The sequence below is a fragment of the Pollachius pollachius genome (genome assembly GCF_949987615.1).
Source record: "Pollachius pollachius genome assembly, chromosome: 6".
Lineage (NCBI taxonomy): Eukaryota > Metazoa > Chordata > Actinopteri > Gadiformes > Gadidae > Pollachius > Pollachius pollachius.
The window spans coordinates 3,223,634-3,243,315 of record NC_136939.1 but is presented as its reverse complement, the minus strand read 5'-3'; the positions used below and the strand labels follow the sequence as shown (position 1 = coordinate 3,243,315).

The 19,682-nt window shown below is 51.7% G+C and overlaps 2 protein-coding genes across 5 annotated transcripts in view; both read right to left on the bottom strand.

Annotated features, from left to right (window-relative positions):
• Positions 1-4,135: 4,135 nt before the first annotated feature.
• plp1b (proteolipid protein 1b) lies at positions 4,136-7,396 on the bottom strand (the record flags this gene model as incomplete). Its single annotated transcript, XM_079737583.1, has 7 exons — positions 4,136-4,210; positions 4,876-4,941; positions 5,085-5,158; positions 5,900-6,077; positions 6,465-6,621; positions 6,861-7,047; positions 7,357-7,396. 7 exons carry the CDS (start codon positions 7,394-7,396, stop codon positions 4,136-4,138), a joined length of 777 nt encoding a protein of 258 aa, XP_079593709.1.
• A 7,188-nt stretch (positions 7,397-14,584) lies between these two features.
• Positions 14,585-19,682, bottom strand: part of nlgn3b (neuroligin 3b) — a gene marked incomplete at both ends in the record, with an annotated part of 10,832 nt that continues 5,734 nt past the window's right edge. For all 4 annotated transcript variants that reach the window (XM_079737820.1, XM_079737818.1, XM_079737819.1 and 1 more), the window contains 2 exons: positions 14,585-15,401; positions 16,779-17,568. In XM_079737820.1, coding sequence (XP_079593946.1) covers positions 14,585-15,401; positions 16,779-17,568 — 1,607 coding nt within the window. The remainder of the gene's footprint in view (positions 15,402-16,778; positions 17,569-19,682) is intronic.

The following is a 19,682-nucleotide window of genomic DNA, read 5'->3' as shown; positions in this document are numbered from 1 at the left end:
CGTCACTTCCGGAAGAAACCTATGTTAGAATGGTGCGTTCATGTCAACTAAGAATTCTTAACTTATATACGTGTCTATGTATCTACAACTATCTACATATCTATCTATCTATCTATCTATCTATCTATCTATCTATCTATCTATCTATCTATCTATCTATCTATCTATCTATCTATCTATCTATCTATCTATCTATCTATCTATCTATCTATCTATCTATCTATCTATCTATCTATCTATCTATCTATCTATCTATCTATCTCTCTCTCTCTATATATATATATATATATCCGCTGATTGTTCCCCACTAAAAACTTGGTGGGTCGGTACCTCGGGGCATAGGGTCATAGCCCACATTCCGAGCTGATGGAAGTCCCTCAGATTCCTTTGAACGTTCTTATGTCATGCATATTGCCACATATTAAATGGTCTGTTAATAAATCAATAAAAACGCAATTAAAAAAACACAATAATGTCTGCAAGTTGAAACCCAGTTGAACAAACAACTCGTGACGTGTTCTGCATGCCCCCCCAAGGGGCGGGCGTCACCTGTTCTCTGCTGTTGGGGGGGGGGGGGGGGGGGGGGTTCACGTCTTCCTACCTGAGAAACAGAGCTTGTCGTGACAGGTGGTTGTTCAGCTCTTCTACAGGTAAGCACCTGGAATCAGCTTCACAACATTACAGGTAGTTACTTTAATACATTTTTTGCATCTATGAATAAATGAACCTTGCCCTAACCCGTTCTATTAAGGACATGCTCAAATATAATTGCAGTACATGTGACGTGTATATCCTAGAATGATTTAATGTTTGCATAGCACTGAACTTTTCTTGTATTGAGGTCAAATGTGTTGTAAGGGTTTATATTGCCAGGTCAGCTCTAACATCATGTATGTTGGTGCGGTAAAGAAGAAGAGATTTGAATAACTCTGGTTGTGGTGTGATTCACCAAAATTTTACGATAGCTTTCCAACCTTTAGTAGTAATAATGTTAACTGAAGAGAATGATGGCATTTTTTAAGATTTAAAATACAATATCAATATGCATTTATTGACCAACATGTTCGTCAAATGGCCGAATAATGCATGTCACTCTTCAAATATGCAGCAGGGGTCCAGAACATCTGTACATATCTCACACATATTTGACCTTTCTCTCGCATGAGAAAAATTGTAAGAAATCCCGAGCAAAGTACAAAAGAATTCACAGAAATGCATCGATAATGACACACCTTGGACCAGTATATCTCAGTGCTGACACTTCGGTCTGTTGAGTGGATTTGCTTCGAGCATCCCCCCTCTCTCAGGCGGAATGCAGTGGCACGGGCCGGCCAGGCATTCCAGAAGCAAACCAATTTTCACATAGTTAGGGGTGGACTGCATACGTGTGTGTGTGTGTGTGTGTGTGTGTGTGTGTGTGTGTGTGTGTGTGTGCGCGTGCGTACACTGTGCAGTGTGCATTGTGCATTGTGCGTGCAAAGGACTGAAAAAAGACCCTTCAGGACTGAAGGGCCCCTGTTCTACAACAGGTGTGAGAGTGATTCACCGTTACGAGCCTTCTCACCATCTACTCTGCCCGGTGACAAGTGACATCACAGGTGGGAGGTTGCTTCTGAACCCGAGCCTGAACCCGCGGACCGAGCAGATGGAGGGCGTGTATCCATGTTATCGTAACCACGGTAACGGAGCCCCGATACCGGCCATCCTTCTGGATCGCGTCGTGGACGCCAGGGTCGAGACGGTGACCGAGGCTAGCCCCCGTCCGGACGGAGAAGCAGGGTGAGTGGTGGTGACTGATCCCTCTGCAGGGGCTTTAGTCCCCCTTCAGTAGCCAGGCCTCCAGGGGCCCGGAGACATGGTGGGGGGGGGGCATCTGGCTCAAGGAGCCCACAGGTAGACCGTAGGACGGACATGGGGAATCCAACCCACAACCCTTCAGCTGGGACTCCGACACCACAGCCCCTAGAACGTGCCCCGTGACACGATGGAGACATGTGATGTAATAATAATACTTCTGTCTCATCATCCTTACATCAGCATCCCAGGCCTTTGGGAAACAAGAGAGCAGAATTCTAAGAAGTAGAAATAAAATGTAGGTTTATTAAAAAGTACCTGCTAAGAAAACGTAAAGAAAATTCACTCGACACGATTCATCATTTAGCAAATACTTTTAACCAAAGCAAAGTAGGCCGGAGGATGCATGCAGGCTGCAAACTAGGGTACCAAACCCAGTGCCATGAGTAAAGTGTACGCTCCTCCTCTCCAGATTGAGACACATGTGGGCCTGCTGTGCGTACCTCCGTAGACCATGGTCCCACGCTGAGCCCCTCCTGTTCTCCTCCTCCTGCAGGCGTGCCGCCGGGTCGATGTGCACGCGTTGTGACGGACCGATGGACGGGGACAGCTACATCTCCATGGATCAGCCCCCCATGGTTTGCCACCAGGACTGTTTCACCGTGCGTCCACTCAGCCGTCTGTGATTGTTGTTCTGCTGATACCCATCTGTCTTCTCACTCAGTGTGTGTGTGTGTGTGTGTGTCGTGTGCGTGTGAGCGAGTGTGTGTGTGTGTGTGTGTGTGTGTGTGTGTGTGTGTGTGTGTGTGTGAGTGTGTGTGTGTGTGTGTGTGTCTGTGTTTGTGCAGTGTGCGGTTTGTGGCTGTATCTTAGGAGACCTGCAGACCCCCATGTTCCTGCGTGGACAGAAGATCCACTGTGAGACCTGCTATTTCAACAGCATCTACTCCTGTGGAGCAGGAGGAAGCGGAGCTGGAGGAGGAGGAGGAGGAGGAGGAGGAGGACAGGAGGAGGAGGAGTAGGAGGAGGAGGAGGAGGAGGAGGAGGAGGAGAAGGGGGAGGAGGAGGAGGGGAGGAGGAGGAGGGAGAGGGGGAGGGAGAGGAGGGGGAGTAGGAGGAGGGTGAGGAAGAGGTAGAGGAGAAGAAGGGGAAAAAGAGGAGAAGGGGGAGGAAGAGGACGAGGAGGAAGGGGAGGAAGAGGAGGAGGTATAAGAGCATTAGGAGGAGGAGAGGAGGAAGAGCAGTATTAGGAGGAGGGGATAGACTGGAGGGATGGAGATGAGAGGAGGAGGCGGGAGAGGAGTAGAGGGGAGGAAGAGAAGAGGAGAGACGGGGAGTAGAGGACCAGATGAGAGGGATGGCGGATGCTGTTATGTATAACTCCTGAGTGTTGGGGACACATCACCAGGATCACAACAGCCACCACATCGCTCTCTCTGTCAGAAACAATGCCCAGATACATAACTACTATTTAATGCTCCAACTTGCTGTACAATATGCCTCGACTAATGTTTGTAATAATTACCGCAAAAAAATATCTAATGCATGCTTTCAACCTAGTTTGTTGTGATATGTTGTGCTGGGTCAAAATAAAACCACCACAGTAGTGAATGTGATTAAGAAAGCTTTAATGGCAGCTCTGGGACACAGGCTGGCCAGCAACGCTGAAATCATAGAGGGGTTAAAGGTCGGAGCACGGACCTCAACAAACTTCTTATTCTTAGAAATACAAAAAGCACCTTGAGGAGAGGGATCCCAGTTTGTCTCCGCCCACATAGTGGTACTGCAATAAAAAGCACTCAATGCAAGAGTACAAAACTGCAAAATTTCTTATAATGCAAAGCAACACAGTTTACATCAACGCATCAGCAATAATAACCTTATCTCAACAGCGACATACTCCTCGACAGATATGTCCGGACACATCCCACATTTTCATCCAATTTTTTATTTAATTCACATTGAGGTTAAAGAGACAGGGTCATGACGATGAGGTAAGGTGGGGCAGACAATATTATTCAGAACCAAAACATCCACGGTTTACCAGAGAGACCAGGTGGGCTGTAGAATCACCGGGGGGTGGGGGGGGGGGTCTCTCCCTCAATCAACCACCTCGCTGCCTCGCCAGGTCAGGAGACGCGCTCCGAACGGCGTCGGGGCGAGGAGGTGAGAGGTTTCCATGGAGATGATTGGAGGTTGCCATGGAGATGAAGGATGAACAACATGCCGTGTTAAAGACACCCGCGGGGAGCTGCTATGGGTTATGTTCATGACGAGGGTGATGATGAGGGGGGTGGTGTGATGAAGGTCTGAGGAGCTTCAATCCCGTCCGGACTGGGGCTCAGCAACGTAACCCCTTCCTGCCCAGGAACCTTAGGACGGCGTAGTTGTAGGTGGTGGCGACAACGTACAGGAACTGAAGGAAGAAGGAGGTTCCTGTGTAACCATCGAGTCATCTAGCCCTGACGCTTTCAGAGCTCAGAGACAGGTCATTGAGGAGCATGAAGGGGATGGACAGTACAGAGACAGGTCATTAAGGAGCGGGTAGGGGTTAGACAGTACAGAAACAGGTCATTAAGGAGCAGGTAGGGGTTAGACAGTACAGCAACTGAAGGAAGAAGGAGGTTCCTATGTTACTATCGAGTCATTTAGCAGACGCTTTCAGGGAGTACAGAGACACAGGTCAATAAGGAGCAGGTAGGGTTAGACAGTATAGAGAGGTCATTGAGTGGCAGGTAGGGGGATAGACAGTACAGAGACAGGTCATTAAGGAGCAGGTAGGGGTTAGACAGTACAGAGACTTGTCATTAAGGAGCAGGTAGGGGTTAGACAGTACAGAGACAGGTCATTAAGGAGCAGGTAGGGGTTAGACAGTACAGTGACAGGTTTTTAAGGCCCGATAGGGTTTAAGGGTCATCTTGCACTAGGATGCCTACAGGTAGACTGTTGACACTGGGGCTCGAACCCAGAGCCTTCAGGTTGGAGTCCAACAACCTGACCACTGGACAAACCCCACACATATCTCCCTAGCTTTTATTTAAAATCTTTGATCCAATACCCAGGGCGACGCCGGATACTCACCAGAGCTAGGAGCGCGACCCCGGCACCCACGAACGCAGCGATGTACAGGTCATAGGTCACGTAAAACTGGAGGGACACAGGGAGCAGAGAGAAGCTTAGGACAGGAAGGACATTAGCCAGCTCCCCCTTCCTGACTGGTTGTCACTGGTGGAGCAAAGCGACTCCTTTGTAGCAGAAAGAAGACTTAGAGAGAGCAGACTGTTCCTCACATCGCTGGTCTTGCAGATGGCCGCCAGCGTCATTCCACAGGCCTTCCCGGGCATGGCGTTCCAGGGTAGCAGACCTGGGAGGGATGCATCATGGGAAGGAGATTAAGATTCAATTAAACAAACTAACCAGCTAACTCGCATGTCTTCCCCTAGACTGGGGGGATTTTACATTTAGCATTGCATACCAGCTAGGTTAGCATACAACATGGCTAGGTTAGTATAGCACCTGGCTAGGTTAGCCTACCATGGTGCCTGGCTAGGTTAGCAAAACGAGAGGCTAGGTTAGCGGCTATGCTAGCGTACCTTACTGCCTTCCTAGGCTAGCAACCAGGTTAGCATAGTGCTCTGCCTTGCTAGGCTAGGGCTAGGCTTGCATACTGCACTGCATGGCAAGGCTAGTTGCTAGGAGTACCGTACTAACGGGCTAGTCTTAAGCCCATGTTTGCGTATTACACTAGCTATCTAGGCTACAGGCTAGGTTAGCATAGCATAGTGGCAGGCTATGCTAGAGGCTAGGTTAGCATAGCATAATAGCTGGCTAAAGGCTAGGTTACTGTAACATACGGACAGGTTAGGCTAGAGGCTAGGTTAGCGTAGCATACTGGCTTGGCTAAAGGCTAGGTTAGTGTACCATACGGACAGGTTAGGCTAGAGGCTAGGTTAGCATAGTGTAATAGCAGGCTAGAGGCTAGTTCAGTGTAGAATACTGGCTGGCTAGGCTAAAGGCTAGGCCGGCGTAGCATAGGGGCTAGCTGGGCTAAAGGCTAGGTCATTTAACCATACGGACAGCTGAGCTAGAGGCTAGGTTAGCGTACCATACTGTCGGGCATCCATGCAGATCCAGCCGTGCTGGTTGATGCTGGGGGAGGTCTCAGCCAGCAGGTTGATGTTGTGACACGTCTGGGCCATGTTGAAGAAGAAGAAGACTGGGATGGCGCTGAAGGCGAAGACGCAGAGCCAGATGACCGCCAGGACGTAGGTCGCGATGATGAACTGTTAGGGGAGGAGCAGGGAGATTGATCAGAAAGGTTTGGGGTAAGTGACAAACACGGCTATTTAGGTTCTAAACGCTAGGTGGGTGGAGGAACTGAATGCGGAACATTCTAACCACCACCTCCACCATCACCTACATCACGATACCACCACCAACTTCACCGCCCCCACCACTATTATCGAAATTCCACCAACCCCAATGTCACTAACTCAACCAACATTACTACCTCCTCATCACCGCCATTTTCTCTACCATAACTCCCACCCCATCATCATCATCTCTCCACCACCCCCACCTCCACCGCCACAATCCCATCATCACCGCCCCGCCACACACCACCACCATCCACTCCCGCCCTCGCCACCGCCCCCCCGCCCGGTCCTCACGGTCAGGCTGAGGCAGCGGCCGCAGCGGGTGCTCCTGAACTCCCCGAAGGTCTGCTTGATGGCGCTGGTGGTGTAGAAGCCCTCGGCCAGCAGCAGCATCCCGTACAGGAAGAAGAAGGAGGCCAGGCCGTAGATCACGAACTGGAAGTACTTGATGCTGGAACACACGGGCGCAGAGCGCGCACGAGGGGGTCAGCCAGGGCGAGGGGGAGCAGGAGCCAACAGCACCGACGTCACTACGCTCAGGAGTCAAGAGGCCACATCTTTCCCGTTCATCCCGGATCAAATAGACTTAGCGATTGCGTTTCTTCCCGGGCTCTGAATCGGTGATGAAAGCCGGGGGGCTTGGAGTCAGGAGGAGGGGGGGGGGGGGGGGGGGGGGGAGGCTTGACTCACCAGGAGGCCATGAGCGAGTAGTCCTGGAAGTTGCGGGCGAAGTGGGTCTCCACCAGCACCTGGGTCTGGCCCAGCGCCTCGTGCCCGCAGCCGCAGAACAGCGCCATGCCGGCGAACAAGAGCAGCGTGGCGACCAGCGACGGGTAGGGGATGGCGCCCGCGCACCGGATGCAACAGTCATAGCAACCTGCGGGGGCATAATACATGAGCACACACGCGGCGCACACCGCACACACAAGCAAGCAGCACATGGGCGACACCGTGGTGGGGGGGGGGGGGAGAGGTGGTCAGCGCCTCATCTGCTGCGGATCCATCCGCCACACACGACACGCAGCCACCCTGGGGGGGGGGAGAAGCTCAAGAGAGCGGAGAGCGGCAGGGCAGCCCCCTGTTAGAGCGTCCAATCAGAAGCAGGCAGTCAGCAGCACTCATACAGCGGGTCCGCCCGGAGCAGCGGGGGTCCAGGAGGTTAGAGAGAGGAGAGCGAGGGGGGCACCTAGGGCTTTGCAGAGCCAGGGCTGCCTGACCGGAAACATCTGGCCTTTAGTGATCGTGTCCTCCGCAGAAAAAAAATAGAAAACGGGTCAAGGACCGGAGAATGGACCGGTGGACCGGAGAATGGACCGGTGGACCGGAGTCTGGACCGGAGAATGGACCGGTGGACCGGAGTCTGGACCGGAGAATGGACCGGTGGACCGGAGTCTGGACCGGAGAATGGACCGGTGGACCGGAGTCTGGACCGGAGAATGGACCGGTGGACCGGAGTCTGGACCGGAGAATGGACCGGTGGACCGGAGTCTTGACCGGGGAAAGGACCGGAGTCTGGACCGGGGCCGGTGGGATAGCTCCTGAGCCACGCTACGCTCTTCCAGATGTGAACGCTGCCAGACCGCAGACCCCGTCGTACCCTCGCCGGCCCGCCTCCCGCACCGGTCAGTGGCGTCACCGGGCCGGGGGGGTGGCACACGGACCTGGCGCCCCCGCAAACAGCTACTCTTTGTTGCCAAGGATACAACATCCTTTGTCTCCCTCAGAGAGGAGAGGACAACAAAGACCAGCGATGTCAGGGCACACGCACATACACACACACACACATGCACACACACGCACATACACACACACACACACGCACACACACACACACACACACACACTAACACATGCATAGACACACACACACACACACCAACGCACACAAACACATTCACACACACACGCACGCACACACACACACACAAACACATGCACACACACCACAGACACAAACACATGCGGAGACACACACATACACACTAACACATACACAGACACACACACACACTCACACATTCACACATACATGAAGGGATGCACAGTGTGTGTGAGTGTAAACACACACACACATGCACATACAATCACACACACACACACACACACACACACACACACACACAGAGTTCTGGGGCTATGGGGTCACTCTGGCCGACGTCCCCAGCTGGTTGAGCCTGGTACCAGGGTACTGGGGGGTTCAGTGGGGTCCGCTTCGGGGCTCCGGGGGGGGGGGGGGGGGGGATCCATGAGAGGTCAAGAATAAACATCTTCACCACAACAAGAACAACATGTGACCAGACCCAGGATGTCTCAGGTTATACTGAGGACATGAACCCAGGCCCTTCCAGGCATGCCCGAGGTAAACCCTAACCACTAGACGCAGAGCAACGTCTATGGGTGATTTCTGTACAGTCTGTACACCCAGGGGTGCTGGGTAACTCACAGCTCTTATCTATACATGTTCCCCTTAGAGCTGAGAACCCCCTGATGCTGCCTGCACACTTCAGCTCAACCTAGTAGTTGCTCTGTTAAAAGGGAAAAAACCAAACTAGGTCAACACTTTACATTTTCGTCAGTGTCACCCCAATATATTTCTAAATATTACACAAATTTGGCCAATTTCCTTTTTGCCAGAATTCATTATTCATGGCTGAGGCATACGGAAGATGATTTGACCTACTTAACTCAAGCAATAACCTGAGCTAACCTCTTCTGGCTAACATATCTTAGCTAACCTCTATTGGCTAACCTCTTTTAGCTCAAATACCATCATACCTCTCTTAGCCTCTAAATCAGCATCTCTTCTTAGTTATCCTCTGTTAGCTAACCTCTCTATGCTAAAATCTCTTAGCTTACCGCTCTTAGCCTCTAATTCAGCCTCAATTAGTTATCCTCTGTTAGCTAAACTCTTTTCTGTTAGCATCTCTTGGATAGCCTCTCTCTGACACTCCTAGCTAGCATCTCTTAGCTATCCTAATCAAGCTAACATATATTCTTTAGCCTTTCTTAGCTCGCCTAACTTCATAAGCCTCTCTTAGCCTTAGGTCAGCTCTCAATGACAGAGGCCAGCCTGCCAGTCCCCCCCCCAATGACATCATAATAAACACAAGCTCATGTTATGATTAATTATCTCTAAACTAAACCAAAAATTAAAAAACCTTAATCAAATTCTGGCCTTAATTTAATCTCTAAACCTTCTTAATGTTCTCTCTGTGAGCGAAAAAAACCCACTTTTATCGGGGGGAAAATTTAATGAATCAATAATTAATCAATTAGGCCTATAACAGGTGGATTAATGGGAATCATTAGTGATCAATTAAAGAAGTGTGTATATCAGAAAACCAGCAATGCATTTAAGCACAACAGCAGCTTGGCACATTAGAAGAACAGTATAATTAAATCATAAAATTATTTTCTACATCAAAACCGACACACACAATTAGTTGAAATGCACATTTGTATAAAGTGCCATGAATATCGGCAGGTAATAACGTGCTGCCACTCACCCATGTTGATCTCCAAGTCAGCAGGAGAGTGATGGATGTTTGTGCGGGCGGCTGTCTGGAAGATATGAGTGGAAGATGATGAGACCCGCCACTCAGGATGGATGTGAGACACGCTTTTGTCTCAGGGACAATAGATGGACCCCCTCCCGGGTCACAGCTTAAAGCCACAACGTCTCAATTCAGCTGCCAGGGATGAGGCCACGCCGAGGTCAGCGGTCGGCCCCATCCGGGACTCAAGCCCCATCCCGGACTCAAGCCCTGATCAGAGACTCAAGCCCCATCCCGGACTCAAGCCCCATCAGGGACTCAAGCCCCATCCCGGACTCAAGCCCCATCCGGGACTCAAGCCCCATCCGGGACTCAAGCCCCATCCCGGACTCAAGCCCCATCAGGGACTCAAGCCCCATCCCGGACTCAAGCCCCATCCCGGACTCAAGCCCCATCCGGTACTCAAGCCCCATCCCGGACTCAAGCCCCATCCCGGACTCAAGCCCCATCCGGGACTCAAGCCCCATCAGGGACTCAAGCCCCATCCCGGACTCAAGCCCCATCAGGGACTCAAGCCCCATCCCGGACTCAAGCCCCATCCCGGACTAAAGCCCCATCCCGGACTCAAGCCCCATCCCGGACTCAAGCCCCATCAGGGACTCAAGCCCCATCCCGGACTCAAGCCCCATCCGGGACTCAAGCCCCATCAGGGACTCAAGCCCCATCCCGGACTCAAGCCCCATCAGGGACTCAAGCCCCATCCGGGACTCAAGCCCCATCCCGGACTCAAGCCCCATCCGGGACTCAAGCCCCATCCGGGACTCAAGCCCCATCAGGGACTCAAGCCCCATCCCGGACTCAAGCCCCATCCCGGACTCAAGCCCCATCAGGGACTCAAGCCCCATCCCGGACTCAAGCCCCATCCCGGACTCAAGCCCCATCCGGGACTCAAGCCCCATCCCGGACTCAAGCCCCATCCCGGACTCAAGCCCCATCCGGGACTCAAGCCCCATCAGGGACTCAAGCCCCATCCCGGACTCAAGCCCCATCAGGGACTCAAGCCCCATCCCGGACTCAAGCCCCATCCCGGACTAAAGCCCCATCCCGGACTCAAGCCCCATCCCGGACTCAAGCCCCATCAGGGACTCAAGCCCCATCAGGGACTCAAGCCCCATCCCGGACTCAAGCCCCATCCGGGACTCAAGCCCCATCAGGGACTCAAGCCCCATCCCGGACTCAAGCCCCATCAGGGACTCAAGCCCCATCCGGGACTCAAGCCCCATCCCGGACTCAAGCCCCATCCGGGACTCAAGCCCCATCCGGGACTCAAGCCCCATCAGGGACTCAAGCCCCATCCCGGACTCAAGCCCCATCAGGGACTCAAGCCCCATCAGGGACTCAAGCCCCATCCCAGACTCAAGCCCCATCCCGGACTCAAGCCCCATCCCGGACTCAAGCCCCATCCGGGACTCAAACCCCATCCGGGACTCAAGCCCTGATCAGAGACTCAAGCTCTGATTGGGGATTCCAGCCCTGATCAAGGACTCAAGCCCTGAACAGGGACTCAAGCCCTGATCCCAGACTCAAGCCCTGAACAGGGACTCAAGCCCTGATCCCAGACTCAAGCCCTGAACAGGGCCTCAAGCCCTGAACAGGGACTCAAGCCCTCATCCCAGACTCAAGCCCTCATACCAGACCCAGGCCCTCATCCCAGACTCAAGCCCTCATCCCAGACTCAAGCCCTCATCCCAGACTCAAGCCCTCATCCCAGACTCAGGCCCTCATCCCAGACTCAACCCCTCATCCCAGACTCAACCCCTCATCCCTGACTCAAGCCCTCAGCCCTGACTCAAGCCCTCGCCCCGGACTCAAGCCCTCGCCCCGGACTCAAGCCCTCGCCCCTGACTCAAGCCCTCGCCCCGGACTCAAGCCCTCGCCCCGGACTCAAGCCCTCATCTTGGAGGGGGACTGAGTACTGCTTTAACCTCCTCCTTCAAGATAAATGTACAGGCTTAGGACTTCCTGTAGGGGGACCGAGTTCTGCTTTAACCTCCTTCAAGATAAAGGTACAGGCTTAGGACTTGCAAAAGATGTCAACAAGCAGAGCACACCTGCCTCTGAGGTGTTCTCACTCAGTGACGTATCGTGAAGAAGACGACTCCAGATAAAGGAGGTCACATGACCGATGAAGTCAAGTAACAAGGAGTCATTGATGATGCCTCCAGCTGCACCCCCCCCCGCCCCCATGTTGTGACCCAGTTGATGTCAAAGCTCTTTGGTACAAAGAGGCCCAGTGTCGACAGCTAAGTCCCTGTCATCGCGGTAATCCTTCCAGAAACACGCTTCCTCCACATTTAAAGCTCTAGATTAGTCATTTAAGTTGTCATACAGTAATACTTTCAGGGCTCAGCTTTTTCCTCCAGCAAGTGGAGCGTTTCCTAGCGTCGACTGGATACCAAGTGTGTGTTTCACGAAGCCAGACACTCTGCTCGTTCCGGTGTGCTCACAGGAACACCTCGCTCTAGCTGGGACGGGGGAAGTGTGTGTGAGGCTCGGCGCTGAGAACTCCATGCGTCCTGCTCTCTGATTGGAAGGAACAATCGTTGTTTGGCGTTTTGTGATGAGCGGAGACAGCAAGGTGTGAACCCCTAAGAGATGCACCACGCCTCCTGTGACCTTGCTGTGTCTGGAAGGTGGATTTAGAGTCTTTAAATGTGTAATTACTGAACAGAGTGATGAAATACTGAGCTACCTACCTCAACCAAGGCTGCATTCAATAGTCCACGCAGCATATGAGGTATTATGTAGTGTTTCATATGAGGTATTATTAATGTTATATTTGGTATCTTGTATTTAAAATATGTGATATTTTCTGTTCATGAATCTTGCAGCGCAGAGAATCTGAACGATCCCTTCAGAATTATGATGACAAATGTAACCCCATGATCATTGCATCATTAGTTATCAAGAATAATCGTTGAATAATCGAAAAATTCATATCAATTATCATCAGTAACACTCAACGCGTCTTTAGTTCCAAAAGTCCTTTAATAGTCAGCTCATTAACACGGTGACATTATGGTCAGATAACAAAGCCTCCGAGCTCTGTGAGCACCCTGTCCTCCCCTCATCCCAATCCTCCTCCACCCTGTCCTCCTCCTCCACCTCCTCCTCCTCCTCCTCCTCCTCCACCTCCTCCACCCTCCCCTCCACCAGGGTCTGTGTGGAGGTCTGACCCGAGAGAGGACCACATGTTCAGCTCGCAGAAGGGAACCCTTGTAAAGTCCAAGTGGCATACATAGAAAAGTACCTTACAGTATCCATAAACAAACAAAGAGTTCAAATGCCCATCTAAATTTATTATACAATCAAGCCAAGCAAAAGAAGCCATGAGATTTTTTTTTTTTTTACGTCGGCGCCTACAGAGTAAGTGGTTTATCGTGAAGCGAGAGTCTTACGTTTACGATGAGTTGAGCGAAACCAGAGACAAGCAAACGGGAGCAGAGCCACCGGACTGCACACACAACACACACTGCTTCAACTGAAATAGGAGCGGCATGTACACAGGTCAGAAAACACTCACACACACTCACACACACACACTCAGTCAGATACATACACACACCTCCCCACACACACACACACACACTCAGTCAGATACATACACACACCTCCCCCCACACACACACACAGACACAAACGATCACACAGTCACATACACACACACACACAGACTCACACACACTCACTAACACTCAGTCAGATACATACACACCTCCCCCCCCACACACACACACAGACACACACACATACACACACTCACACACACACTCAGTCAGATACATACACACACCTCCCCCCACACACACACACACAGACACACACACACACTCTCACAAACACAGGCAGTCACATACACACACACACACTCACAAACACTCAGTCACACACACACTCAGTCACACACACACACACACACACACTCTCACAAACACAGGCAGTCACATACACACACACACACTCACAAACACACACACTCACTAACACTCAGTCACACACACACACTCAGTCACACACACACACACACACACACACACACACACACACACACACTCACTCATTCACATACACACACTCACGGTCTCACATGCACAGAAACACACAGACACTCTTACAGTCTCTCCCAGTCTCTCTCAAACTCACACACACACTCACACACAAACACACACAGAGTGCCACACTCACGCGCACTCGGCTAGATATTCCAGTAGGTGATCCGTTGTAGCTATATAACAGAAGCATCCTACTGTAGCGTGTTAGTATACAAGGCATTTCAAAGGAATAACAGTAAAAACGCCTCCATAATAAGTCATGTATGAGAAATGTTTATAAAATAGCTCGCTATTAATACTGCTCTTCACGTCCACGCCCGTGACATCATCCGCCCCTCGCCAGCCGTGATGTCACTTCCAGGTGAGAGACCAAAATAGATATTGCAGGAGTAAGAAAAAGACTTCCAATACAAATCCAACCGTATAAACGTTATACCGAGCGCCTACGAGATTATGTTTCCAAAAAAGCCGTTAGTGGAAAATGAAATGTACCTGTTGTTGTCGCTGTTGTCGCTGTTGTTGTTGTTGTTGTTGATGTTGTTGTTCTATCCCTAGCGACTGCCGTTGAAAGTGACTATTATAAAATGATTTGCTTATAGAATCACGTCGTCGCCGCCTGGCGTCGCGGGCAGCCCGTCGGCATGGCAACGGAGCACGTCGCACCCTCGACCCTTGACCCTTTACCCTCCTTCCACACACCGGCCCCTCCCAAACACCTCCCACACGCCTCCCACCACGCCTCCCTCCCCCCCCCGATGGCGCCGGCGCCTGCCCGGCCCCTCCTCCCTCGGCGGCGGCGGGAGGGAGGCTACACCCGCGTGGTGGAGTGGGTGCTGGGCAGCCCGGCGGAGCTGTAGCCGGCGGGGAAGGTGCTGTAGGGGCTCATGTTGGACAGCCCCATCAGGGAGTTGGGCATCATGCTGATGCTGCCGGGCGCCATCAGGGGGATGTCCTCGGGCGAGCGCCGCAGGGACAGCGGGTAGTCCAGGCTGGGGGAGGAGTGCAGCGGGTGGTGCAGCTGCTGGGACAGGCTCTCGTCGATGGTGTTGGTGTGGCTCAGCGAGTTGTTGTTGCTGCCGCCGCCGCCGCCGCCGCCGCCGCCGCCGCCGCCCGCCTTGCCGTCCTGTCGCTGCGGGCTGGGCTGCTGCGAGGCGTCCTGGTGGCTGCGCTTGTCCTTGCGGTAGTAGAGCGCGGCGAAGGCCAGCACGTTGAGGAAGAGCAGCGAGGCGCCCACGGCGATGGTGACGCTGAGCTCTGTGGAGTAGTCCCGCGGGTTGGGCATGATGAGCGGGCCCAGCTCCTTGCCCGTCTCCAGCTGGCCGGCGGCCGACAGCGGCGGGCGGCTGCTGCCCCCGTTGGTGCCGGCCTGCGTGGCGTCCAGGGGGGTGACGCGGGTGGTGGTGGAGGAGTAGTGGAACATGTCGTTGATGTTGTACAGGTGGGGCACCAGGTGCTTCCAGAAGGCCACCTTGGTGGCGCGGTAGTGGTCGCGGATGCGGGGCTTGAGGCCGATGTGCAGGTAGAGCTGGTCGTACGGGTCGTACTTGGACCAGGCCACCTCCTCGAAGCGGTTGGCCTTGGTGTGGATGAACTTGGTGTCCTGGGGGACCGGCTTGTTGGGGTCCCTGGGGAGACGGGCGGAGGGACAGTGTGAGGACAGGGACATGGACACAGCCGCAGGTGTGGTGCGTGAAGCATGGCAGAGTTCCATTTTCCACTTAGGGCGTTTAGCGGACGATTTTATCCAAAACGGCTGTTACGGTGACTTCATATTACAGCGGTTCACACACACATTCACACGCCGACGACGGCGGAGTCGACCACGCGAGGCTACAGCCAGCACGTTCTGAGTGAGAGTTAGGCATCTTTATCAGAGAAGGAGCCGGGGATCAAAGCAGCAACCGACCCCTCAACAGAGTCTCTGTTTATCTCACTGATGGTTCAGAGCCCCAACAGATGCGCCAACACCTCCTTCTCTCATCACTTAAATGTGGGACATCGCTACGAGTCTATCACTCATACCACGAGAGACGCTCTGCAAACGCTGGTTGGTGTTTCCGCTCCATCCCACCGGAGAACGTCTGACTGCAGAGGCAGCCGCTAATTTAAACTGACACCGACATGATGTCTGTGCAAGGCGTGAATCACAGTCAATAATGTGTTTTATCATCTTTAGATTTCCCCTCCCTTGCTGGTTTCCATAAGACAGCGCAGTGTTGAGTGCTCTAAAAGGTCCTGTCAAACCGTTTACTAGGCACGCTTCCCTGCAGAGACAAGACGTTTTACACTTTAAGTATGCGGGGATCTCATGCTGCTTCTAACATTTGTTCTTTAATAGATGTTTGGACAGCTGTCATAAAAGAGATGTGATCAAATATGGTTATTGACGTAGCGCCCTGCTCGGTACCGGAGTTCCACCGCCATCTGGATCTCATATTTAGTTGATTATGTTAAGCGGGAAGGTTCAACCGTGTATTTAAACCTTGTCAATTTTTATATATATAGTCACATATTACTTCTAGGTTTATAGTAAGTTGTATATTAGTTCTAAGTGTATATTTAGTTGTATATACTGTATATTAAGACGTGTATATTTAGCAATATATAGTTACTTGTATACATTTCGTAGTACATCCTTCTCTAAGTATATTTATTTGTACATATTTTGAAGTGTTTAATTAGTTGTAAATATTTATTAGTAAATATTGACTTATGTATACATTTCGTAGTACAATCCTTCTCAGAGTATATTTAGTAGTGTACACTTAGTTGTACATATTTAGTAGTTTATATTTAGTTGTATATTTAGTAGTGTCTCTGTATATTTAGTTCTATATAATCATATGTTAGTAAGGTACATCCTCGTAGGCGTCTATGTAGTTGTATGGATTTAGTCGTGCATATTTAGTTTTTAAAACATTGCAGTACAATGCTTAGGTGTATATTTAGTAGTATATATTTAGCAGTATGTATTTAGCAGTATATATTTGGAGTATATTCACCCGCTCTTGGCGAAGTTGGTCCAGTAGGTCATGACCACGGCGCTCAGCATGATGTCGTTCCGGCTGAAGTTGCAGGGGAACAGGTCGGTGGGGCCCACCATGGGCACCCCGAACACGTAGGGCACCTCGTCGCCGTGCGCCGAGTCCGACCACACCGGCTTCATCAGGCTCTGGCAGTGGTGGTAGAAGGCGTAGAAGTAGGTCGGCGAGCCGTAGCGCGCGTGGAGGTCCGCCGTCACCACCGCCGGCTCCACCCACTGGTGGTCCGTGAACAGCGCCACCAGGGTCTTGCGCCGCGTCTCGGGGTTGTCCTTGTCCGCCCAGTCCGTGTACATGAACTTGATGGTCTCCCGCAGCGTGTCCTTGCCCTCGGGGTAGCCGTACAGGCTGTCCACGAAGTCCGACACGGCGAAGTCGAAGTCGCTGCCGGACACGCCGTCCTCCAGGTCCATGACGTTCTCCACGAAGCGCAGCCCCTCGCCCTGGTTCACGCCCAGCATGATGTCGTAGTTCAGGAACTCCCCCTGCTCCATGAGGATCTCGGGGTCGTCGGGGATGACGTCGCCGTCGATGACGGGCCCGAAGGCCACGCGGTAGCGCGCCGGCTGGATGTCCTGCTCCACCAGCTCCTTGGCCGTCTTCTTCTGCAGGCAGGACACCATGTCGACCGTGTCCAGCACGTTGCAGCCCACCCGCTCCGCCAGCAGACGCGTGTACTTCACCGGGTGGTAGTTCACCGCCCAGCTGGACAGCGCCGAGCCGCTCTGGATGATGGCCCGGTGGAACAGGCCTGGAGGAGGGGCAGGTGAGCACGACGTTAGCTCGCGTTAGCATGTTAGCCTCCCGAAAGGCGTACAGAGAGAGACCGCTAGCTCAGCGTTAGCATGGTAGCCTCCTGAGGGACCTACAGAGAGAGACCGCTAGCTCAGCGTTAGCATGTTAGCCTCTCGAAAGGCGTACAGAGAGAGACCGCTAGCTCAGCGTTAGCATGGTAGCCTCCCGAGAGACCACTAGCTCAGCGTTAGCATGGTAGCCTCCTGAGAGATCTTCAGAGAGAGACTGCTAACTCTCAATAGAATGTTAGCATCCCGAGAGACTTAAAGACAGAGGCCGCTAGCTCAGTGTTAGCATGTTGGCCTCTAGAGAGACCACTAGCTCAGCGCTAGCATGGTAGCCTCCTGAGAGACCTACAAAGAGAAACCGCTAGCTCACTGTTAGCATAGTAGCCTCCCAAGAAACCTACATAAAGAGACCGCTAGCTCACCCTGTTAGCATGGTAGCCTTCTTATAGACCTAACTACAGAGACTGCTAGCTCACCCTGATAGCATGGTAGCATACATAGAGACCTATAGAGAGAGAACTACAGAGCGAGACCTACAGAGATAGACCGCTATTTCACTGTTAGCATGTTAGCCTCCCGAGAGACCTACAGAGAGAGACCGCTAGCTCACTGTTAGCATGTTAGCCTCCCGAGAGACCTACACAGAGAGACCGCTAGCTCACTGTTAGCATGTTAGCCTCCCAAGAGACCTACACAGAGAGACCTGCATGACCTTAGCATGGGCTGTACCGTCTAAGATTCGGTACCTCCTGATTCTGAGCCTCCTATGATTCGGGCTACTGAGCATTTGATCATCCAACGATATGGAGAGATGAAAGAGATGGAATTTGAAGAGATGAACATTGGAAAGAACAGACCTTCCTTCCCTTTTATTTTATTTTCCGTTCCTATCCTCTCCTCCCCTCCTCTTCGCTGCTCCTCTCTCCTCTCCTTTCATCAAATCTCGTCCCCTCCTCACATTCCTTTCTCCTCTCATCATATGTCCTTCCCTCCTCCTCTCACTTCTCCTCTCCTCATATCACCCCTCCCTTCCTCCTTTCTCCTCCAGTCCTCCCTTTCTTAGAAGAAATAACTTGAAGTCTTAAGTGACTAAAGTACTTCAAGCGCCACATTTTTATCAGAATTATCTGAATTAATATTCAAATCATACCCTGCGGTTTTGTTGGTTAGAAATTTCATCAACAACCAACAACTCAAAATACTGAATAATGCATTTCATCAACTTAGTTCCAAGTGGATACCAATATGCAAATTCTGTTTCTCCCAACCTTCATAGAAACTGTATTAAGATCCTCTACGATATAGTGTTAGAGGATTTTCAGCACAGTAGGAACTGTCCTCTGTACCTCCGGCGCTGCGTCACTCTGGAAGAGCAGCGAACAGACGACATGAGCCGCTGATGGTGATGTGATAAAGTGTTAAAGTGATAAAGTGTTAATGTGATAAAGCAGTGAATGCGTTCAGTTCCGCCGCTGATAAATAAAGAAGGCCGCGCGGCAGAGCTCTGTTGCATAACGCTGAGGAAAACGAGATGTTTATTGTGCGTACCCTCTCCGAGGAAAAGCTTTTAGGCTGATTAGACCGAAGAAGAAACCAAAGCCTTTTCAGCTCAGACTCAAAGCCAAACACACAAAACACATCCCCAACGTTTTGTCCAGGAACACCCTCCACAACAAACGGCAAAGCCCAGCTGAATTGGGTCGTGACTGCCTTTATCAACATTTCATTTTGGTGCCTGTGTTCTAACAAAACTGTTATTAGAAGAAAAACTAATAGTAAAAGAACCATAAAATACATTCGGAGATGGATAAGCTAAATCCCGGGAATACAAAACGAGTTATCTTAATGAAACATGACCTAATTAGATGTGGCCAACAGTGGACTGATGCTCACATGAGATAAGTTAGGGCTTAAGAAACAAGACAGACACCGGGAAACGTCAGACGCGGGCAACCAGAGAGGGAGTACAGATGCTATCAGATGCTAAGAGATTCAGGGGAGGGAGGCTCCATGCGGCTGGCCTCGTGTCTCACGTACAAGTAGCAATTATTCCCACTTTGAC